The following is a 25,280-nucleotide window of genomic DNA, read 5'->3' as shown; positions in this document are numbered from 1 at the left end:
AGTGAGTATGGGAATTGTAGTCTGAGAGTGAACGTGAGTGTCTGATGTGGAGTGCCCTCTGGTGGCTCTCAAGGGCACTCCAGCTGGTGACCGTTACAGCAATAGTGTGTTGCGTGTGCAATGGTAGTTAACTAATGTTAATGAACCTTTCTGTAAAGTGTTACCCATTTATTTTGTGTAAGGGATATGACACATTGTGCGCATAAAAGTAAAAGTTATGTGTATAAATGCACCAGTAATGGTACCATGCCAAGGAAAATGAATGACAAAGTCCAGATCAGATTTGTCTCATCATAATGATGAGGAAGATCTTCTTCTCTCCAGAGACTTGGCCTGATCTCCTACATGTTTACCAGCGCTGTTCGACCCTAGAGTCTAGTTACCTGGATCTGTTAAAGCCGTTCCTCGCTGGGTCCCAGTTGCTCCAAATTACCAAGCCTCTGAGGGCGCTTAATGACCGGGTATGTTTTCGTGTCCTGGACAAGTGAACTTGAACCCTTTCCTTGCCATATTTCACCAGTGTGTGTAATGGCATAAGACAAACAGAGAGACATACACAAACCGCAATAGCTCATAAACATATTAAATCAATGCCGGTGAATCTCTCAAACACAGGCTGGTAACATTCACACAAACACACCTGAATGTGATCGGTTATATATACATTCAAACCAAAATTTACTCAGACACCTTCAACATTTCTCACATCATCACAGTTTATTCATTATAGTTTAGAAAATGGTAATAAAATATGACAAGAACTCAAGTTCTTGTTTCAAATCAGTTGATATTTCCTTCTGTTAGACTGTCTCACACATGAGTTATGTTGAATATCTGTCAGCTGTTAAATTTAACTACACAATTAGATAATACCAGTTTAGCTCAACCAATCACCAATCAATGCTTCATTGTGTTCAGTCTGTGTGTAAAAAGAGCATTAGCAATTAAAGAAAACACACTTCAGCAAAACATGATCAGGTCAAAAGTCTGAATAATGTTTGGTTATAATATGTCACAGTTTACTTTATTTATGCTCTCCTCACTTACATAAATTAACTATAGTGTCTTGCACACACAAAAAAATATCAAAATTTATATCTGGTGTCTGAATAATTTTTGGTTTGACTATTGGATATCTTGGGTGGAGTAGATTCATGAGAGAGAGAGAGAGAGAGAGAGAGAGAGAGAGAGAGAGAGAGAGAGAGAGAGAGAGAGAGAGAGAGAGAGAGAGAGAAGGCAAAGTTTCTCGGGGTAAAACAGCAAGGGAGTAATGTACTCTAGTGTTCTCCAAGCTCTCTCCATTTACTCAATCCCAAAAAAGGACATAAATAAAAGCTGCTCTACTTGAAGCCTCCGTTCAAGAGAGAAAGTTGGAAGAGGGAGAGCGAGGAAAAGGACACTGTTTTCACTGGAGATATTTCATCTGAAGATTCAACATGGGGTGAGTTGAACATGCGTGATTGTGATCAAACCGAATTGTAACATAATTGAGTCATGTTTATGTAAATGTGAGTAATATCCCAGCATGCAGGAGCTCCAGCGCTGTGAGGTGATTGATACACCTCTCGACATCAGTTTGAGTGTGTGTGTGTGTGTGTGTGTGTGTGTGTGTGTGTTACTCACTTTATTACTTCACTAGGCCTTCTGTCAGAGCTGGAGGTTATGTAACAACATAAGGAAACAAATATATAATTTATTCTGTTTATGATTTTCTTAGAATCATATGGAGGATATGAAAACTATTTCTAATACTAATACTATATTACTAATACTAATACTAATACTAATATTGATACTAATATCTAATATGCTAGTAGTATACTTGTAAGTGCACTATTTCAATACTGCTTGGGACTCATTAGGGACTCATTTTAGTGTATAAAAGTATATTTTTAAAGGGATATTTCACCCAAAAATGAATATTCTGTCATTCAAGTTTTATCCAAACCTATATGAGTTTCTTTCTTCTGCTGAACACAAAAGAAGATATTTTGAAGAGTGTCTGTAACCAAACAGTTGATGGACGGAAGAGAGAAACTGTTGGTTGAAATAAAGATGAGTGAAAGGATCTAAACACATCACTTTAAGACTTTATTTAACAAAACTCAGGACTAGAAACAACAAAACAACCAATTAAAACACAACGAGAAATGACAATTACTGTAACTGAAAGAATCTTGAACAAACAAACCAATCAATGAAATGAATCACAGGTGTACACGATAATCAAACAATGAGTAACCAAGGAAACAACTCAAACAGGAAACAGAATTAAACATGAGCTAAACTCCCAAACAGAAACAAAAAGAATAGGCTACTTGTAAGTTTTCTTTAATTGAACTTAACATCATACTTATAGTTTACTATTTATATTACTTTTGAACTAGTATTCAGGTATACTACTATGTTCCTATTTAGGTATTTTATTTTTATGAATTTTATTCTAGCTTCATGTATTCTAATTAACTCTTGAATGTGGGTAAGTTTCATTAAAAAAGCAACATTTTTAACAAAAAGCTGAGTTTTTGTCAAAGACAAAATTTTATATGAACATGCTGCTTTATATTTGATGATTGTGTTATTTTTTATTACTCTTTCACTGCATATGATGAAATATATTTAAGATGAAATTAAATTACTATTTATTAATTTTATAATATGATATAATATACTAATATAATGTAATATACTACTATAATATACTACTATAATATACTAATATAATATAATATAATATAATATAATATTCATTTTAAAATGAAATACTCACGATTATAAGGCCGCACAGAGAAAGTGCTTTTTTTTTGCATACGTGTGGTTTCAGTTATTCATAATTTTCCGTACATTCCTAATTTTTTTTTTTTTGTTACATTTTTAATTCATTTTACTACGAAAGTTTTTGGTGAACTGTGATTTGTTCTTGAAATATTCGTATACAGATTTCACTCACAAATTTGTGCATAAAGGAGATTTAATGTCCTTGTAACAATATCCCATAAAAATAAAACAAAAGCCACAGTGCTGCCCTGACCTCCCTTCAGAAGATCTGGGTCATGAGTAATATTAGCCAACATAAAACAGCTGTTACAGTCTAAACTAGTTTAGAAGTGAACGTCCTTCTCACCACCAGCAGTTTCATTTTATGAAAGGTATAGTTCACTAAATAATGAAAACTCTGCCATCATTTACTCACCCTCAAGTTGTTTCAAATCTGTATGAATTTCTTTCTTCTGTTGAACTAAAAAGAAGATATTTTGAAGAATGTTGGTAACCATTGACTTCCAGTTTTCCTATTAAAACAACTCCATCAACTGTCTGGTTACCGACATTCTTCAAAATATCTACTTTTGTGTTCAACAGAAGACTCACACAACTTGAGGATGAGTAAATGATGACAAAATTTTTATTTTTAAGTGAACTATGCCTTTAAGTCTATTCACTCGCCCTCATGTCTTTCCAAACCTTATGGTGTAATTTTGTCATTGGAACATGAAAAGTAGAATTTCTTTTTTTAAATCATTAGGCGGTTCTCGCCATACAACAGGTCAAAGTTACAGTACCTGTGAAAAATGTTCATGCTTGGGTGAACTATTATTAATATTGTGGATTAGGTGGTTTGTTTAGCTAATAGTGAACGTGTTATTATGCAAAGGCATGAAGTTAATGGTGTTAAAGAAACAGCATCTGCGATTACACTCACTCTTCAAATTAGAGCTTTGTAAGTATTTCCTATCCTTTTGAATGCTTTGGATACATGTTTGATATATGATTTGCATTAGCATTTGTTACATGCCTACAGAGACTTTCCAAATCTTCAATGGCACATGTATTATAAATGCTTGCGTCTTTTCAAATTAGTCATTTGTAGTATAGCACACCCATTATTCGCTTTGAGTCCTTAAAACATGTCCTGAAGTTCCCATAGACGAAACTGTCAGGAAAAAGAGGATCATGCATATCACAGATCCCTTCTGAGGAAATCCAGTTTCCTCTGTTAGTATTTGGAGATCCCCTTGTGTATGTGTGGATGTTTAAGAAGTGCTTTTTTTTTTTTTTTTTTTTTTTTTTTACTCTGAGTACTTGTATAAGTCACACATTCCCACAGGGGAAAGAACTGCAGAGCCAAGTTCTCATTGTGTTGATCTTAAATTTCCATTTCAAGGCAAGAGTTATTCCAAAGGCCTCTTACTAAAAATAAACCCGTGAAGGGATGAGCAAACGCTTTGCTGAGAGCAGATTTGTTGATGGAAGCCAGAAAAATTATTGAATTCTGACCTTCCAAATATTTATCTTTAATATGAATTGTACGTGGTATTAATGCTTCTTTGCCTGAATTTCGGTTTCTCTGTTAACAAAACTTCCACTGTTAAGCCATAGCCTTTTGATACAGTATGGACAAGCCAAGTTTGAGTCCTGACTTAAGTCTTGTTCCCCATATTTATTAAAAATGAATATGCACTATGTACTGAACAGTGTAGTTTATGAACTTTATAAGGTTATTAGTCATTCCTCATCAGAGTCTGAAGCCCCTCCTCCTTCTACATAATTAAAACTACGACTATCGAGTGCATGAAGTGTCCAACATTTCACACTTGTTTTTTTCAGTTATTTAAATGCATTATTCGGGTATTTTGGTAACACTGTATTTCGATGGTCCACTTAAGATATAAGTAAGTTTGCAACTACATGTCAGCTAGCAGTCATTAGAGTATTAGCAGACTGCCTGCTTCCCACTAAACATTGGACGTCGGATAGACGTGCAGATCATGTCTATATTGGGTCCGTCGGTCCATGACCAATTCTGGACATCTATTCGACGTCCAAACTAGGTCCACTATTTGGACGTCCAACCATGACCCAACTTGGACGTCATATTTACGTTCAACATTGGACCTGAACTGGGTAATTTTTTTGGACGTCATTTGGACGTCTATGACAGGTGCAGGAAATTTACATGATTATTAATATTTTTTTAATTTACAAATGAAGAGCTCTTTTCCAAAACGCAAGTTTGTCATGTCATTTTGCTGTGTACTGAACCTATTCACTGCTCCATCCACGTTTCCAAATCGCTATATTTAAAATGTACTGCAAGATGCAGTTTCTTTCCAAACCGCGATAAGCGCCGAACCTATTTTTAGCCTAAATTATCAACAATTGTGTTGTTTGATTTAATAATCATTGTTCAACATGTTTAGACTGATAACTGGAGACACATACAAAAGTCTGATGCTGTAGTTCAAACAGTAGAGCGTTGGCGCTTGGAACATAAGATCACTAGTTCGATTCCCAGGTAAAACAAGGTGTGTGTGTGTGTGTGTGTGTGTGTGTGTGTGTGTGTGTGTGTGTGTGTGTGTGTGTGTGTGTGTGTGTGTGTGAAAAGCCACTGTTTTGTTTGAGAGCACTGAGCGCGATTATTGTTTGAAAAAGACATATCTAATAAAACACACAATCCACAGCAAGCCGACCCCGTCTCCTTCCTTCTTCCCACAAACAAACTTTTGTGGACGGACGTCAACATTAGACGTGCGGAAGACGTCGAAAAAAGACGTCACCTGGCGTTACAAAACAACCCCTTCAATGGACCAAATTTGGACGTCCAAAAATTGCATGAAAATGACGTCACTACGACGTCACATTGCGCAGTGGGTTAATTGTTTTGCTCCTTGTTGTAAACTTTGCATTCAATGGCTGATTTTTTGTTAATTTATTGAGAATTCATGTGCTGACCATCATTTTACATTTAACATTTAAAGTCCCCCTGTAGTCGATCATTTTATCCCTTAAAACTCATCTTTGATCCACAAAATGACATGTTTCCTTGAAAAAATTCTTCATGCCTTAAAATATCTTGAATGTAACTTGACACCCTTGCCTCATTTAGTATTTGCGGTTCTATGAATATGCAAATGAGCCCCGCCTCCACTCACTCACTCAGCTCAGAGATCCACTGGTTGACGATCACACGTTGATCTGATTGGTTACAAGGTAGTTTGTGACGTCAGAAACACCAGCGATTTCAAAACGTGTTTTTGAGACTGTCTTTGGTTCACTGCAGTTTTAAGGAGGAAATACTCAGCAATGCTGTCGACTTATGAATTTACACATGGTTTGTCTTAAAGCATATTAAAAACACCACATAGACACATAAACAACATTAAAAGCTGGATTTTCACCACACATTAAGGATACCCGGCCCTTTAAGCGAGCTCAGTAACCACTTGATCAGTTGACAGCTGCGTGACACGTACTTTATTTTATGTTTATCATCTTAGATTTTAAAAAATTCCTTCAAATGAATTGTAACAATACTGAACACTTAAAATGTCTTGCATTCTTGTGCACATTTTTAAGATAGCCACTATTACACTAAGCAGGTCATTCCACATGTTGAAAGGTTTATCTGCTTCTCGTATACGCTGAAGTAATAAAGCAAGAAATAAATAACACAGTGAATCTCCGCTTATCCCGTCTGAACCTTAGCAAAGCAATAAATCTCATCATAAACTCCTGCCACTGCCAAGAATCAATATATGATTTGTGACGTCTGGTTTTGATAACATTTATTTATTCATATTTTTTTTCTCCATCTGGCTTTTACTTTCAATATTTTGGTGATTTTTCAAAACCTTGTCGGCACAAGCTCATCCTACTCGAGTGAATTTTCCACATTTCGAACTCCTCGGAAATGACTAATGGTGCGTTCAAGTCATGTCAGAAAGATCATGTTTTCGAGTTGAAAGCACATGATGGCCACCACAAACTCGTAACTACGAATGGGAAGCTCAGGATTTTCTCTAAGCCCAGAGTTTATGTGTTGTGAGGCATCAGTGAGAAACGTGGCAGAATCCCACAATACTTACACTTATTTAGCAGTGTCATTGTCAGGCTTTTTTATTCACACCAAACTAAGCATATTGCCTGCACAAAATATAATAGCATTTTAAAGTTTACTGTGGTTTCATAAATTAATTAAAAGCAAAAGACACACATTCTTCAATCTTCATTTTCTAGAAGTAGAGTTGAAGAAATCTTATATAATGTCTCCCTGTAGGCAATAATTCTATCCCTTAAAACTCATATTTTTTACATATTTAATATGTAAAACGAATGTCATTTTTTTAATATCTAATTTTTCATTGAAAAAAATGTCTTCATGCCTTAAAATATCTTGAATGTAACTCGACACCCTTGCCTCATTTAGTATGCGTGGTTCTATGAATATTCAAATGAGCCCCGCCTCCACTCACTCAGCTCAGAGATCCACTGGTTGACGATCACACGTTGATCTGATTGGTTACAAGGTAGTTTGTGACGTCAGAAACACCAGCGATTTCAAAGCGTGTTTTTGAGACTGTCTTTGGTTCACTGCAGTTTTAAGGAGGAAATACTCAGCAATGCTGTCGACTTATGAATTTACACATGCTTTGTCTTAAAGCAGATTAAAAACACCACATAGACACATAAACAACATTAAACGCTGGATTTACACCACAGTGGAACTTTTAGCGAAATAAATATATATAATAAAACAATAATTATGACCAATACTTCATGTTTTCAGACTTTTTTCTAGGTTCAATACCTTTGTTGTTGTCAAATCCTAATCCAATCATCAGCTTAATTACATCAGCTTAATATAGTTTTGTAATGTGTTTGATTAAACTATAAGCTTCTCATCACAACTCAAAACAAGAACAGCATGAAACAACACTCATGGGATCTTAGCTTTTATTTGCGTGTGAAAAGAAGCGTGACAAAATCTTGGACACCGCCTGAGGGAAATCAAGAGTGTTTTCACACGCCGAACGAGCTTCTCTGTTCTTTCCATCAACACTTTCCACTGAATTAACGGCTTGAACAGGGTTAGCATTATTCAACATCTAATCAAAGTTTTAGAAATGGGGGTTCACATAAAGGTAACCACTAATGCAGTGTGTGAGGACGGATAAATGTGTTCCAGATGTGCTTCTATTGTTAGCACTTTTGACCCTATTTTACAGCTGTTTAAACTGGAGATAGTTATAAATCAGAGATAATTGGGGTTTTGACAATTATCTTTCATACAAGATGGATTGGATGTTGAACGTATTTCCAGACACAGCAGACGGACAGCGAAGTCTAGAAGACCGTCTTCTGTGTGTTGTTCCCTCTGGAAACAATATAAATGCTCAATAAGCAGAGCAAAGGCCCGTTCACACCAACGACGATAACTATAATGTTCAAGATAAAGTTATAAAAATCCTCTTAAATGTAAAAGAATAGCATCAGCACAATAAAGCTCATGTAGCCCCGCCCCTTTTGTATTTCCACAGCATGAAAGTAAGATCTTACAGATTTATGAATGAAAAATATTACATATGACTTCCGTTTCAAACATTACAATGCTCATGATAACTTTTGTTAAAGAGGTGGTTGAATATGATTTGACTTTTCTAACTTTAGTTAGTGTGTAATGTTGCTGTTTGATCATAAACAACATCTGCAAAGTTACAACGCTCAAAGTTCAGAGCAAAGGGAGATATTTGCTTTTACAGAAATCACTTTTTAAGGACTACAACAAACGGCTGGAAGGAACTACACAGCATTTATCCCGGGTCACAAACCCTAAAATTTACATAAACCCCACCCCGGAACGCAATTTATAGATTATCATGACAGAATATGCTAATCAATGACTAGAAGATAACTCCACATCAGCTTCATAAATTCATCAACTAACCATTCAGAAATGTCCTGTTGCTTCTACATGTTGTCATTCTTCTCGAGTCTCTCCATCATTGTCTGAATCTGGTTTGAACATAAAAGGCTAAAAGTTTTTGAAATGTTCAGTGTGTGTGTGTGAGGTAAAAGGACATGAGCTCTTGAAGCTCCGCCCCCATGTGCCGGGAGCAGCAGCTCATTTGCATTTAAAGGAACAGACACAAAACTGTGTGTTTTTGCTCACCCTCAAAAAGGGACAACTTTAACATGCTATATAAAATATCTGTGGGGTATTTAGAGCTAAAACTTCACACACACACTCTGGGGACATCAGAGACTTATTTTACATCTTGTGAAAAGGGCATTATACCACCCCTTTAACTCCACAATACGTAAACCAGCTAATTACTCTTTGACATCGATGCCATAGAAATATACAGAGCTGCTGCAAAAACAGAAGTTAAAGATTTATCTGGCGCATAAGATCTATAATTATAACGGCACAGAGACACAATATCATTTTTAGAATAATTTTGAATGACAGTCAATCAGAATCATTCTTGCTTTAAAGAGCTCGAGCGTTTAAAGCACAAAACTTAAGCGCTTATATTGAACATAACTTAACATATCTTGCGCTGGTGTGAACGCTAATATAGTTACCATTATAGTTATTGTTCTTGGTGTTTTGCTTTAGAAGTAAATAGACTTTAAAGGGAACTTATATATTCACAATCTACTGATGTAAATGTTTTCTTTTTTTCCTCACCAAACTTACTATTCTGACCAATTAATCTGGCGAAAAATAAAAACCCTAGCATATGATAGCAGGTTTTGCAGCAGCACTAATGGGAAACACATGTTTTTAAAATTCATATTCAACATTTGCATGATCCAGACATTCACCACAATATTATTACACCAGATGAGTCCATTTATGCATGGTAATTTACATCGTGTCTTTTTGAATGTTAATTGATGATGCAAATAAATTCCAGTTAATTTACAGAAGCATAAGAGATTCGCTCGCCCAGTTATTAAAGCATTATTAAAGATGCTTTTGCAGCTCAACTCAGACATCTTGTTATATATTCGTCTCACACAACAACCTGGATGTACTGTACGGGTGAACCCTCCTCCTTGCACACTTTCCTTTGTGTTTATTCCAAGTCTTGCGAGACCTTGGTGATGTTTACCAGGGAAAGCTCTGTGTTTCGTCAAGCTCAGAAAGAAAGACTCAACCCCCTGAAACCCCCCCACTACCTCCAACAATATTAACAATATTCAGCCGGAGCTCAGATCTGTTCACTCGGAAGCTTTGCTCTACTCGTGACCCTTCATGGTCCTAGAGGAGATGTGATATTCAGGAGAACCCTGTGCATGCTGGAGGTAAATATGCCTAATGCAGGTCTTGATGTGCATGTCATGGCATAAACAGTGCATGCGTTTATAATAGGAGCTGTTAAAGGAATAGTTCACCCAAAATCATTTCCCCCGAGGACCTTTCAACGCATACGGATAAAAACAGTTCAATACACACACAGTTCAAAAATATTATTTTATGTTCTCTGTAAGAGGTCTGGATTGACAATTTCATTTTTGAGTGAACTATCCCTCTAACTGTCAAGATATTTGGTCGTGTGTATTGAATCAAAAAGGAAATAGGTGGCGCGTTCAGTGTGTGTTTTAGGGAACTTCTATAAGAAGAAATGTTCAAATCACAATCTGATGATGTTTATCTCACGCAGATGTTCATCTTTTTGAACTTAAGGACAAAATAATGGAACTTTTTGTGATATATCCAAATCTAAAGGTTATAAATGGTAACAGTATTTATGTTTTGTCTGATAACATTACTTGCTTGAATGTTGCGGCCAGAAGAAAATACGCACCATTAATCACTTTGTAATCTAACCATTTGTGGTCACTGAAATAGAAAAAAAAAATTCTAATTAAAAACATTTGAACAAAAATGCTCCCAAACCTTCCTATTGTTACTGACACCTTGATTAGGTTGTCAGATCCCCCCATAATTTGCAGTCTAATTAGATTAATTATTATCCAATAAATATGTTGAATTATGTAGCACTGGAAGAAAAAAATGGATAATGTCCTGGAAGAAAATCACCATTACTTTTCCTGTTACGTTTACGGACATTTCTGTCAACTCTAAAACACAACACAATGTAACTGTCAAGATGTACCCAGTGTTTTTGTGTTCTAGGACTTTTATTTTGAAGTGTATTTTCTGTTCCTTTCGTTCTGCTGATTCTCTTCCTGTGTTTAGTGCCTGGTTTACTTTAGCAGTGTCCGAAATCATTCGGTGTTCCCTACATTACTCCACTAATATAGTTCACTTGAAGAAGTGAATGAAAACGAGTGAGTGAATTCGGACAATGGTGCGTTGGAAGAGCCGTCGCTTTACATAGTTTGTTCTGTTTAAATCATTTGAAACTTAGCAAACTACTCCAGTAGAAATGAAAGGATTTATCTTGAACTCTGTCATGGAAACTAGCATGTATAAGCCTTAATTAATAATCAATAAAAAGGCATGTATACCTGTATGATATTACGCTGCACCCACATTGGACCAGCAGTCGTCAGATGATGATGATTATTCAGATGCAGCGCCATCTTCTGGTCAGACGCGGGAATTCATTCAGCATTCAGCTCTCACAGTGCATTATGGGTATTCTCTAGCCGTTGGGCATACATCGGTTGTACACTTTATTGTGGTGCATTGTGGGATTGAATGAGAGCACTCAATAACGTCCACTATAGTTTCGGACACCACTGCGAATGGCTGTGCCCTATTTAAGAGTGTAGAGATCATGTTTCATCATAGATGATTTCAGACACAGCCTTTGTTTCTATAGTTACCCTTTTTGTTGATTACCCACACCTGTGTCTTGTTAGCCTCTTGTTTTCCTATATATACCCCAGTGTTTCACTTGTCTTTTGGTCAGTTGTTGTCCTTTCATGTGGCGTTCCTGTAATTATGTTTGATTATGTGTTAGTTTAATAAACTGCTGCATTAGATACTCACCTCTGATCATCCCTGTTCAACCGTAACAGTAATGCGTAATTTATACACGGATAACACACCTGTGAATGGTCAACACAGAAAATGTCTTCAAACTGGGACTTTTCTTAGATTTCCCGTGTTTATGTTTTTTTTTTTTTTTTTTGCATGCACTTCATCTGGATATCAGTAAAAAATGAGATTCTGCATAGAAGGGCTTGATAAGACAGAAACATGTAAACGGTTATTCCTTCGCCCCATGATGCGTTGCCCGAATTATGGATGTAACTTCCGTTAAGCTGTAAACAATCAGTGAAAGGCTCGCTCTATAAACGCAATAATATATATTTTATAAACTGGGTAGAATGAGATGACATTATTCGACTCACCCTACAACCATTGAACATTAAAAGGACATTTAAAAGTGTAAAAGCATCAACAAGGTTTTCAACAAGAGATCATGAATAACCCCAAAAGCACGATTCTTTCCACAGCAATAATGGACCTATCACTGTAATATATATCTGTATTATGTAACATACAAAACCTATGATGTTATATTTTGAGCCTTAATCAAAAAATGTTCTTTAACTTCAGCATTGCGTGATACTATTTCAAAGTGATATCCGTAATTTTAAAAATAAAAAATTGTATTTACACATGAAAACAAACCTGGAAAGAGACGTGAGGATTTGAGGAGAAAAATCTTCGTGTATTCCAGTGAATTATTAATGCAAAGGGTAAAAAGAAAATAATCATCATGAGGAAAAGACGCAGCGACTGAAAAGAGCGACTCTGGCCATAGATATTCTTGTCATGAAAAAAAAAAGAAGACGTTATTCTCATGTATATTTATGTCTGAAAATAAATCATGAAGGAAAATTGACAGCTCATCCAGTCAAGCTTTATTTGTAGGGCAACCTTATGATTTGAAATGATTAGTTTCAGTCTTTATGAATGGACGTTCCCCAATCTGGAAGTGCCACCCATGATTCAAAACACAGTAAAATCATCAGGAATTGTGACATGTCTGTTTGTTTTTGGACTTCTGATCATGTGTTCAGTTTCCCGCCACTCCTCGTTTCCATGACCACGTCTTCATTAGTTCATTTGGCTCAGCTGTGTGTTGTTAACCAGTCTCGTTAGCTCCCCTAGTTTATATAAGCACTCAGTTTCTGTCTTTGGTCAAGCTTTAGTTAACATTATGGGTATGTAGCCTATGTGGTATTTTTCTCCTTGTTGATTCTCCTGTCTATTGTTTGGATTGTTCTATTAAAAGTCTCCTGAAGATCTCTCCTTCGTCGTTCACTTTAATACAGCCACATCTCGTCAAGTCTCCTTCATTTATACAGCGCTTTTAACAATAGTTGTCCAATTGTCCAGCTAAAGTTAGTTTTGATTGATCACTTCTGTTGTAAAGATCATTAGTTATTAACTTATGGGCCGCTAACACGACACCGTTCTAACAGAAAACCCTTATCGCGCTCGGATCATTCACACAACAGTGTTTGTGATCGAGAACGCAAACCTTGAAATGCGTTCCAAGCTGCAAGCAAAATTGAAAAATTGTGAAAAATGAAATTGACAAATTGACCCTTAATAAATGATTTGTCTGGCCTTAAATATTCATAATGCAGAAGTTTTTGTCGCTTCCGCGTGTCCATGATCCTTTTGACAATGTTTTATCTGTACAGAGGTGACGGGAAGGAGGTCTTCACAGGGAGGAACACCGTGACAGGAATAAAGATAGAGTAGAATATCCGATCTCGTGGCGTCATCCCAAGGCAGACGTGTGTGTTCATTGGGAATCTTCACTTCCAGTCCCTCGTTCTCTCTGAAGGCCTCAAACATCATAAGAGTTTAATTCCCAGTCTCTCCGTCTCCATTAAAGCGACTGTGAATAAATGATTTTACTGCCATATTTGTCTTGTTGAGCAAACTAAGCCCTCAGAATTGTTTCCACTGGAGGACGTCTCTCCATCCGAGTCTCTCGTCCGCGACTCCGACTCTAGCGTTTACAATAGCGGCTGAGCTGTTTAATGTAGCGCAGGGAGTGATGTGGTGGAGTAGAGTGTTGTTTGACTTATGACTGAAAGGCGAAGCGAGAAGTTTAGCTTAGGGTGAGTTGAGTGACCACATCTGGACAGTGTTTCGGCGAGCGGACTCCAGTGTTCGTGCACATCTCGTTTGGGGAGAAGGTTGTGAGCGCTGCATGATGATTCCCATCTTCTGTTGAAGAGAGTCGGATGCAGCGTTGTGTGTAACTCATTACAAGTAGCTTGAGTTATGTAATCAGATTACTTTTTCAAGTAACTAGTAATGCATTACTTTTAAAATTTACAACAAAATATCTGAGTTACTTTTTCAAATAAGTAACACAAGTGACTGTTTCAACATTTATTGACTGACAGCTCTCCTGTCCTCATGCTGAGACAAATCGAAGTGCCGAGGTGTAGGTGTGTGTGTGTGTGTGAACATGATGGTTATTGTAGTTCTAGACCAAGGGTGCCCAATCCTGCTCCTGCCGATCGACTGTCCTGCACAGTTCATCTCCAACCCTAATCAAACACACCTGTCTTTAATTTTCAAGTGAACTGAAGACCTTCATTGATTGCTACAGGTGTGTTTGATTAGGGTTGGAGATGAACTGTGCTGGACAGTCGATCGGCAGGAGCAGGATTGGGCATCCCTGACCTAGACTAAATGTGAGCGTGCATTTGCTCATCTCACATGCAATTTTTTTTTTTTTAAATATTCCTCAAAATGAATAAAATCAGTGAAATGCTGAATCAGAATTCTATGCAAAACTCCACCAACTAAATATATTAAATAAAACAACTTTTTATGCATTTATGCACCAACACTGTGAAAGTTGCATGCGGTGCAAACAGGAATCCCAACATGTCCTGATTATTCCCATCTTCTGCTGAAGATAGTCGGATTCGGGAGTGCTTGGAGTTGCAAGTCATTGATGAATGAACGGCAAAAATGTTTTCTTGAAACATTTTCCAATACAGTTGACTCTCTCTGACATGACGTGTCTCCAGAGACTGTCATTAGCTCATCCAGGCCACCGTGTTCACAGCAGAATCACGTTTGCTCCCAGGAGAGCACATATGCCTTCAGTGGTGTGTGTGTGTGTCCCGGGAGAAGAGCCGGCACCATCTGCTGGTAAAACTACACCACGAGTACAGCTGGAGTAGAGCTGGAGTAGAGCTGCAGGTCAATAATAGGCAATAGGTTAGCTAACAAAATCAAAGGGATCAATGTCTGGTAAGGGTTCTCAAAGTTGTTCTTTTAATAATAAAGTCTAATGCTGTTTGGGTAAACAATTTTTTTTTTAAATATTCTTTTTAATATTTTGTGTTTGACTGCATAAACATGTAGGTTATAAAGCAATGAATTTTGTCTAAACTTTTAATATTGCATTGAGATATTCCATTATAATCTGAGCTCATAACAATCTGTATGTATGATGATAGTTAATGGTAATATTTGTAAAGTGTTGATTGAATAGCATGAGGGACTGACACCGCAGACACTAACTGACATGCCAACTTCCCGTATGGTCTCTTACGGATATTGATTTATTTGATGAAATGGTTGTGAGGAGTTTATTTCTAAATATCAAATGGCAGTGAAGTGTGTATAAATTATCATTTTACATTAAAGAAGCACAGAAGAGGACCAAAAATGTGATGTGATGTAGAATATACTACAATTTTGGTAGCAATTTACAGAAAATAGTTGCTACGGTTAATTTTACAAATGTGAAATCATAATAATTTAATTTTTAATAACATTCCCAAAACATTATTAATACATCATTCACGGAAGGTTTATTCCTGAAACACTGACTTTCTGGAACGTTTTTTTAAATGTTTCTTGTTTCAGAACGTTCAGAGAACATTCAAAAGTAACATTTCCCATAATGTTTGAAGAATGATAAAAATGGAACGTTTCCTTAACATATGAACTTTTTGAGCGTTTAGACAACATTCAGAAATAACGTTTTCATAACTCTCTTAGAACATATTTTTGTTAGCGGGGATGAAGGTATACAGATAGCTTCAAAGAGTGTAACATTTGATTGATGTCCATCATTTAAGAGGTTTGTTTCATTTTGTTCTGTGTGTGTGTGTGTGTGTGTGTGTGTGTGTGTGTGTGAGAGAGAGAGAGAGAGAGAGAGAGAGAGAGAGAGAGAGAGAGAGAGAGAGAGAGAGAGAGAGAGAGAGAGAGAGAGAGAGAGAGAGAGAGAGAGAGAGAGACGCTGTGGCTGGTTGTGGTGTGTGTGTGTGTGTGTGTGAGAGAGAGAGAGAGAGAGAGAGAGAGAGAGAGAGAGAGAGAGAGAGAGACGCTGTGGCTGGTTGTGGTGTGTGTGTGTGTGTGAGAGAGAGAGAGAGAGAGAGAGAGAGAGAGAGAGAGAGAGAGAGAGAGAGAGAGAGAGAGAGAGAGAGAGAGAGAGACGCTGTGGCTGGTTGTGGTGTGTGTGTGTGAGAGAGAGAGAGAGAGAGAGAGAGAGAGAGAGAGAGAGAGAGAGAGAGAGAGAGAGAGAGAGAGAGAGAGAGAGAGAGAGAGAGAGAGAGAGAGACGCTGTGGCTGGTTGTAGTGTGTGTGACTGAAGATCGAGAGAGAGAGAGTGCGGATGAGATTCTCCGGTTGATCTGATCTGTGTGTGTGTGTGTATCTGCGGAATGGAGGTCTATCCTCCAGACACTGAAGGGATGATGGAGGCTTGGCTCGACGACCACAGAGAGTTCGCACATTCTTACTTTGTACGAAAGGCTTCTCGGTGAGTTTAAAGGCGCAGATTGGCAACTATTGGATCAGTCTAAAGACGAGGCAGTTCTGGGATAATGAGAGTGAATGTAGAGCAATACTCGCTGCAGCTGCTTATTCTTTATCATGATCGGCGCACATCTACAGTTTAACTGTTTTACCTTTGCACTGCGTAAAGAAAAGGGTCAGTATATAGGCTCCTGCATATTTCCTATGTTACATAATGTGAAACTTGATTTATAAGAGGAATCAAATCTGAGGTTCTGTGTGTAGCCTTTCATTCACATTGTAAGGTTGTTTTATGCTCTTCTTTATTAATAATCAGTTTTGTAGAGTTGATATACACACAGCTACTGTGATGATTTTAGCCTGATACTCACCGCTCACACACTGTTTAACCAACAAACAAACAAATGTGTGTACCTTTAAATACTGATGTGATTGATATTGATCTGATGTTATAAATGCACTTTAATGCAGAGCTAAAACAAATAAGTTGTCATAACTGTGATGTTAGATGAATTAAACCTGAATTTGTATGTCCAGGTGACGATTATGTTAGATATTTGGTCTGTCCAGTAAAGGCGAAGTAATGAAGAAGAAAAATATATAAGAACTCAAAAAAAAAAAAAAACATTTTCGTACGAACCAAATTCATATGAAATCTAAGATTTTTAGGAAAAAACTGAGCATGAAGGATCTCCTCTTAGTGGCAGATCATGTGGAAAACGTATTCATGAATGCATACAAATTAGCCATCAATTCAGCAAAACACAACAAATAGTTACGAACTTGAGGGTGTAACGGTTCAGATAGCTCCACGGTTCGGTTTGTATCACAGTTTCACGGTTCTTATGTTGTTCTTATGTTATGTTGTTATAAATGCACTTTAATGCAGAGCTTCAACAAATAAGTTGCCATAACTGTGATGTTAGATAAATTAACAACTGAATTCGCATGTCCAGGTGACGATTGTGTTAAAAATGTGGTCTGTCCAGTAAAGGTGAAGTAATGAAGAAGAAAAATATATAAGAACTCATGAAAACAGTATAAAAAAGAAAAAAAAACATTTTCGTACGAAGCAAATTCATATGAAATCTAAGATTTTTAGGAAAAAACTGAGCATGAACGATCTCCTCTCAGTGGGACGAAGGCAGATCATCCAAAAACGTATGAATCATGAATGCATACAAATTAGCCATCAATTCAGCAAAACACAACAAATAGTTATGAACTTGAGGGTGTAACGGTTCAGATAGCTCCACGGTTCGGTTTGTATCACAGTTTCACGGTTTCGGTACGGTTCGGTCTGTGCTATGTTCAGGGAAAAGAGGACTACTGTCAAATACAAATAAAGAAAATAAGAACAAATAATCAAACTACAAGCAACAGCACAAATAAATACAATAGAGCAAAGATACTAATAAAATAAACAGTGCTTTTTAGAAACTGAAGTACAGAAGTAATCAAATGTAAAATAACATTGCATATTCGACTGTATAAATGAAAGATTAATCCTTATTAAAGTTACAAAAGCTATCCAGTCCAGAGCTGTGAGTGATTTCCTTGCCTTTTGTTTGATTAACATTAAAAACACAGACAGCAGGAATATTAGGCTGCTGTCCCTTTAAGACATGTAATGCACGGATCCAATACACTGATACACACGCCTCGACTGATTCATTCACAGAAGACGAAACCGACGGCCATGTTGACATCATTATTGTGTAAATTTGTCCATTCAAGCGTAAGACTTGATAGAAAACGTAATATTTGCGCGCTGTCTGAGACGTGTGTGCACTGCGGATGAGTGCACACACACACACACACACACACACACACACACTAATCTTTTCACAGCGCACGTGAGTTCTCTTTCGCGTCTTGCTCTTGAATGTTTAAATTGGCAAATCTTAAATTTTACCTTTTTAAATTTTAAGATTAAACACAGACTGTGACGTGTGCAGTTCAGGGTAAATGACCGGTCATGTTCGAGCAAACGACACTCTCACTGAACAGTGACCGTTTTGTTCACATTTTCTTGATTATCGCTGTTGTAATGTATTATTGGGGAGCCAGCATGTGCATCCATCGACAGGAACACACATTAGCGGAACTGTCTGTTTCACGCATCGTTATTTTCAACAAACCAGATTATAGATGCGTCATCAGATTTGAGATCTTGATTTGAGATTTGAGTTAAGAAAGTGTATAAATTCTCCTAAACCTTGTTCTGCTTCTGTCAGTGTGTAGCACCTACCGCTCCGCACTCCGAGAATCCCAACGTATGGAGAAAGTTGCCAGAGTTTTTGTTAGAAGTCAATAGTTTTGTGAACCTGTCTGTGTTATGCCTGAATCATTTAACTCTCACGTCTGGCCCGCTGTTATTTTTTCTAGACCACTGAAAAAACAGCCCATGCAAATCCTAATTATTTGATTGGCTAGGATATCCTCGCTTAGCATGAGTAACTTAGATGTTTATTAAATGGCTGGATGGTGTCTCATGTTATTTAATTAAACTATTCTAGCCAAGGACAATTTAGGTTGAGTCCATAGAGACCGTGGTGGAGTTTGAATATCCTCTCCGGATAATAAACGTTTCATTGGAAGCATTTATTATGGTCTATTCTAATGCTTGCATTGTAATGTTAGCTTAACAAAAGCCAAGCATGGTGTTGTTTTAACAGATTTTGGATGTAATCCACCAGCTAATGTTATGATTGTGGGGTCTTATAGACTCCAAGGTTTTCCAGTTAATCTCAAGGTCCCATTCAAGCTCTAATGAAAGCGTAGAGAATTTAACATAGAGCCTTTGTAACTGTTTGTATATATATAGATACTATATATAGATATATAGTTTGTATATATATAGATAGGTTCAGCAAACTGGCAATAAAACCTTGAAATGACTGCACTGTTTTATCTTGCTTTACGTAGGTCAACTATAGATTCTCCGGCTGAGTAACAGAGACCGTATGCCAGCTGTAGGAATGGAAGTGCCACCTTTCAGTTACAAGAGCCTTTTTCACTGAGTTTAATTGCCGTTATGCACGTTAATCGAACCAGTCTGAAAAATACAGTACTTTAGCATGATTTCAGAAAATGTAGTGTTTTTAACAGTGACCATTTGCTGGTTGCTTACGTCCAAATCTGTCAAAACAACACAATGTAGTGACTTTTATTAAGCTACTGTAACATTAGAATGCAAGCATTAATGACTATTATCTAGTTGCTTTACCAAGATGAGCGCCAAATGACCTGACTTGTCTTAAAGGACTTTGCCACTAGCGTCATTAAGTGCACACCAAATATAAAATGCATTCAATTGTTATTCTCATGCTAGGTAGCTGCACGAGTCTGGATAAATTGAGGATACATTATTTTTATTTTTTGTTTAAAATAGGGATCATGATTCTCCCACGATTCTGAATAGACAATTAAACAAAATAACAACTTTTAGTTTACTAGAGGTTCTGACAAAATGCAGTCTTAAAAAATGCTTAATTTGAAATATTACAAAAAATCAGGTTGAGTGAATGATTCAATGACTCACTCATAAAGACTCTCATTACTGGATGAATCAGCGTTTTGGAACAAATCTCTTGAATGAATGATTCAATGACAAACACATTTTTTAACTTGGCGCCACCTACTGGTGTAACGATGAAATTGATACAATCTTCATTTGAAGCATCAAGTTGCTTCCAAAAGTTAATTCCCTCTATTTTGACATCAGTGTTTATATCCGAACAATATACTTTTATCCCAGTACTTCTGTGAAAATTTGGATGATTATCTGAAATAATGAGACCGTGTGGTTAAAAGCTGTTTGATGACAACGGCTCTCTGGATCAGAACGCATATCTGAATTGGTGTTGATCATACTTGTCAAAGATTTTATAGACATAGATGAATCGTTGTCATAAGATCGCAGGGATGTTTGAATCAAGATTGGCATCTTTTAACGATTAATCGTGCAGATCTAGTAATTGCTGAGAATCAGGGCAAGAGACTTCTGAGCTAATGTTTTTGATTGCTTTTCTTTTGAAGGGAAATGGTCAACGCTTGGTTTGCTGAGCGTGTCCACTCCATTCAGCCGTCTAGGGAAGCATCAAAAGCCCCGCAGGAATCTTTAACGGTCCTTCATCCAGCCGATGCCCCGAGTCCGGCTCCATCCACTCCAACGCGAAAGATCTCAGCGTCTGAGTTCGACAGGCCGCTTCGCCCCATTGTGGTGAAAGACGCCGAGGGTTCGCTCACTTTCCTAAGCGACACAGAACGGGTTCAGATGCCTCTTCCTCCTTCCCAGCGCGCAGATGTGGGCGGCGGGATTATGAATTCAGGAGATCTCCAAAATGGTGATCGCTGTGCTCGTTTGTTGGACCTTGTACGCGATGTTTCAAGTCACTTGGATCTTACTGCCCTCTGCCACAAGATCTTCTTACACACTCACGAGTTGATCGCTGCCGATCGCTACTCGCTCTTCTTGGTTGGAGAGGACAGTTCAAACAGAAAGTTCCTGGTTAGCCGGCTCTTTGATGTCGCGGAAGGATCCACTCTTGAAGAGGCTTCAAACAGCGGCATTCGCCTCGAATGGAACAAAGGAATTGTGGGATATGTGGCAGCCACCGGACAGCCTCTGAACATCAAGAACGCATATGAGGTGAGCATGTCATTTCACCTGCGTTTTATCATTTAAGTGCTGACTATAAATGAGACAACCTAAATTCATCTCTGTGCTGAACATCATGTGACATTATAAAATCTCACTGTAGTCAATCATTTTATCCCTTAAAGCTCATCACTAAAATTACATATTTAAAAGTTTTTTCCTTGGAAAATGCCTTAAAATGGCTTGAATGAACGAACTCGACACCCTTGTCTCATTTAGTATGCGCAGTTCTATGAATATGCAAATGAGCCCCGCCTCCACTCACTCACTCAGCTCAGAGATCCACTCGTTGACGATCACACGTTGATCTGATTGGTTACAAGGTAGTTTGTGACGTCAGAAACACCAGCGATTGCAAAGCGTGTTTTTGAGACTCACAGAATGAATTACAAATTGCATAAAATAAATATAAATTATTGGTGGCTACATCAGCAACAATATCATGAAAACAGCAAAGCTATTCTAGTAACAATGCTAGTTTTCTTCTTTATGTGCTCACAATGAAAAATGCCAATTATCCAGTACGGATAAAATAGTATAAACACACTCTTGCTTGTATTTTAAGACATGTGTGTCTTAATGAGATGGTCTAGTTACTTAAGAATAAGATAATGTCTCACTATTAAGACAAAGTTGTTTTATATTTAAAATGTACTTTTATCTCAGTAATCTCAGACAGAATTGTTTGCACTGATAATGAGTCATATTTTAACAGATTAATGTCTTATCTGATACTTCTATATTATTTTTTCATGTGCATATAAGAAAACTCTCAGTTTGAAAGACTTAAATAACATTTGCTGCTTCATAAGTCTCCTTAGAAACGCATTTTAGGCTATCTCTTAAGGCCTTTGATTAGATTTAAATGTTGTTACGCAATTCAGTTGCTAACCAACAGTTTGTATAATGATAGCAGGTATTTTTAGCTCTTTGTAATTTAGTTTAATTGCGCTTCTCCCAGACACAGGGAATGAGAGAGAAAGAATGAAAGATTAAAGTGAAGAACAGGATGTGTCTGATTACGTTGAACGCAAATCCTGAACCATGTTTGCCTGCGAGACACTGTGTCTTATGAAGATGCAAGGTGAAAAACATGAAAACTTCATGATGAGGTTTTAGAATATTAGAACATGATGAAATCAAGAAATCAAGTTATTTGTCTTAATTTGTCTTGATTACTTAAAGGTCAAGTATGTGATTTCTGTGCCAGACAGAACTGCAGTTGCTCTGGTGTTGCAGGACCTGCCAAATCTGTAAATGTCATGTAAATGAATCACTGGAGCCACAAGATATGAAGAAAATTAAATCATGACAATGTTGATAGGAGAACCCACACACGGTCCGAAGGCCATGCTAACCAGACACATCATAGTCCTCAGTTTGAGCTAAACATTACATTGGAGATCAAACAATGCAGTGAAAATGACAGCATTTTGATTTATGGGGTAGAAACTCAATATTAAAGTGCCCTATTATGCTTTTTTAAAGTCTCCTAGATGTGTTTTGGCGTCTCCTATAACAGGTTTACGTTCATCCAAGGTCAAAAAACACTTTAATTTCCTCATAATTTACATTGCAGCATAATCTCCTTTCTCTCAGTGTCTGAAACATTTCGTTCGAAGATTCAGTCTCTCTAAACCCCGCCTCTCTGAGAGCTGCTCTGCTCTGATTGGTCAGATGACTCAGTCTGTTGTGATTTGTCAGAAACCAAATGCTCATTATCATATCTGAATCTCAGATCTTGATACACAGCAGAAAACAGCGTCTTCTCGACACGAACAACACGAACCAAACTCTTCCAGTCTCAGATAAACTACAGTGTTTGAGGGCGGAGCTAAGAGACCAGGGGGAAAGAGGGCGGGGCTAAGAGACGCTGTGCAGCCAATCAAGACCATAGACTGGAATTATGCAAATTAGCTACAAACCTACGTGGATTCAGCGGGAAGTGAGACTGGAGTTATTGACGACTCGTTTCAGTTCAGAATCGCTTCTTTCTTTTAGGAGAAAATAAATGTATGATCTTTCACTTTGATCTTTAAATCTTTGCAGACCTTTACATTCACAAAAGGTAATATTGGAAAAAGCACAATAGGGCCACTTTAAATTGAATAATTAAAAAATGCATTGTCTCATTAAATGGGCAGCTGATTTTTAAAATGCTGATATTAATGTAAGCCAGGATAAATTCGGATGCCAAAATAAATTGGATTTGTGGTTTTTCCTGCATCAGGATCCACGCTTTAATGCAGAAGTCGACCAAATTACGGGATATAAGACGCAGAGCATCTTGTGTTTGCCCATCAAAAACCACCGAGATGAGGTAAGAGATCAAAAATCTTGAATTTTTACACTTATATATGTAACATTTACCATCAAAACTTGAGTGCTGAGTCTGATGTAATGCTTAAAGGTGGTTGGTGTCGCACAAGCGATCAATAAAAGGTGTGGAGAGAACAGCACCTTCACAGAGCAGGACGAGAGGGTGAACACTTCTGCACTTTCTATATCATAGTCATTTAATTGGATCTGTCTCGTTCTGGCTCTATAACAATGGCTTTATTTTTTTCATCTGAAAAGGACTTTTCTTCGTACCTGGCTTTCTCTGGTATAGTGCTACACAACGCACAACTCTACGAGACATCGCAGCTGGAGAACAGGCGAAACCAGGTATGCTGATTTCCCCACATTTTAGTAAGAAATCAGTTTGTATAGATGCAGATAAACCGTGACTTGGCGTGTTTGGGGTTGTGTTGTAGGTGCTGTTGGATCTGGCGAGTCTGATCTTTGAGGAGCAGCAGTCATTGGAGGTTTTACTGAGGAAAACTGTGGCCACCATCTTGTCTTTCATGCAGGCTCAAGAATGCACCGTCTTCATTACCGACAGAGAAACGGCTGTAAGACCAACATATTGCGTCACATTTACTTCCAAAAAGCTTAAACTTTCAAAGAACTGGTGTGAGCGTAAAACATTGGAATATCAAGCGTGTTTTGCATTTCTTTAGAAGACATTGGCTATCCAAAATTTAGGATGCTTAAAACACCAAAGATTCACGAGGAGACGCCGAGCTGAGCTTTTCTGAATCTTGGGCCAAAAAACATTGAGAACAACTGATCTATGGGGTTGTTTAGAAGATTAAAATATATAAAATACAAAATCTATTAATTCCAGAAATGTAATGGTGCATGACTAGTCTCTACAGAGCAACCCTTTCTTGTATATTTTCCCCCCAATAATATTATGTTTTGGTAATAGTTCGCCACTGCTAATTCTCAGCATTTAGGCATTATAAAAGAGAGGCTGTGTTGGATATTTCCAGAACCGAGTGAGAGAGTTAAGACACACTTGTGTCCTTTATAGCAGACTGAATTGCTTCCTTATTTGCCCCTGACATTTACCTAATGTTCCCAAAATACCAAACATTTTAAAATTACATCTGCATTTCCTGAAGGAAATACCCGTGCTTGCAAAGCAGCAAAACAATGGTGTTTAATCAGTTTTACAGTAGGTAATCTTAGGCTTCAGGATTTCTGTGCTGCTTCACACTCTTAAACTTAGATGAGTTTCCATTCAAATGTGCAAATTTACCTAAAAATTGGATCAAAATTGGAAAAAGCAAATAAAGCAGCATTTCCATCCCATGTGTTCAAGAAAACGAAATAGTCACAACCTAGGAAATTGGTGCAATTGACCTTTCGCCGAGCCCCGCCCCCCTTAGTTACTGTTGCTACGTCCGACAAACAAATGGTCAAACACGACCAGCGCGACAGATTGCCATGACGGAAAGAGGTATACCCGTGCGTGTCAGTGACCTTTTTTGGAGCAATACCTCCGCGATATCCTCCAGATCGAGGCAAAAAGTGTTACAGTATGCAGTGGAGGGATATATTATAATATAAAAATACGCAATGAAGGAGACACGACTACTATCTACGTCTCTATCGAGGCTAATGCTTAACGTTACCGGTGTTCATACACATCATTTGTGATTATGACAAAGAACAAGGAAACAAGTGTTTAAAAGCATTGTAAGACACTTACTGTTGTGTTTTTGTGTGAAAGAAAAAACTGTCTCTGAAAATAAAAGTGCTGTCAGCAATAATTTCTTA

The 25,280-nt window shown here is 37.5% G+C and overlaps 1 protein-coding gene across 4 annotated transcripts in view; it reads left to right on the top strand.

Annotated features, from left to right (window-relative positions):
• Positions 1 to 1,200: 1,200 nt before the first annotated feature.
• Positions 1,201 to 25,280, top strand: part of pde5ab (phosphodiesterase 5A, cGMP-specific, b) — a 63,076-nt gene continuing 38,996 nt past the window's right edge. For 2 of the 4 annotated variants that reach the window (XM_081358784.1, XM_081358783.1), the window contains exons 1-6: positions 16,304 to 16,514; positions 20,552 to 21,164; positions 23,404 to 23,493; positions 23,584 to 23,655; positions 23,751 to 23,840; positions 23,930 to 24,067. In XM_081358784.1, coding sequence (XP_081214910.1) covers positions 16,417 to 16,514; positions 20,552 to 21,164; positions 23,404 to 23,493; positions 23,584 to 23,655; positions 23,751 to 23,840; positions 23,930 to 24,067 — 1,101 coding nt within the window. In that variant the 5' untranslated portion in view covers positions 16,304 to 16,416. Of the gene's footprint in view, positions 1,442 to 16,303; positions 16,515 to 20,551; positions 21,165 to 23,403; positions 23,494 to 23,583; positions 23,656 to 23,750; positions 23,841 to 23,929; positions 24,068 to 25,280 lie in introns of those variants that run through there. The other 2 variants (XM_081358785.1, XM_081358786.1) reach the window with 2 other exon arrangements.

Source organism: Scardinius erythrophthalmus (assembly GCF_964197995.2).
Source record: "Scardinius erythrophthalmus genome assembly, chromosome: 2".
Classification (NCBI taxonomy): domain Eukaryota; kingdom Metazoa; phylum Chordata; class Actinopteri; order Cypriniformes; family Leuciscidae; genus Scardinius; species Scardinius erythrophthalmus.
The sequence above is the reverse complement of the archived record's forward strand: the minus strand, read 5'-3'. Positions and strand labels throughout refer to the sequence as shown.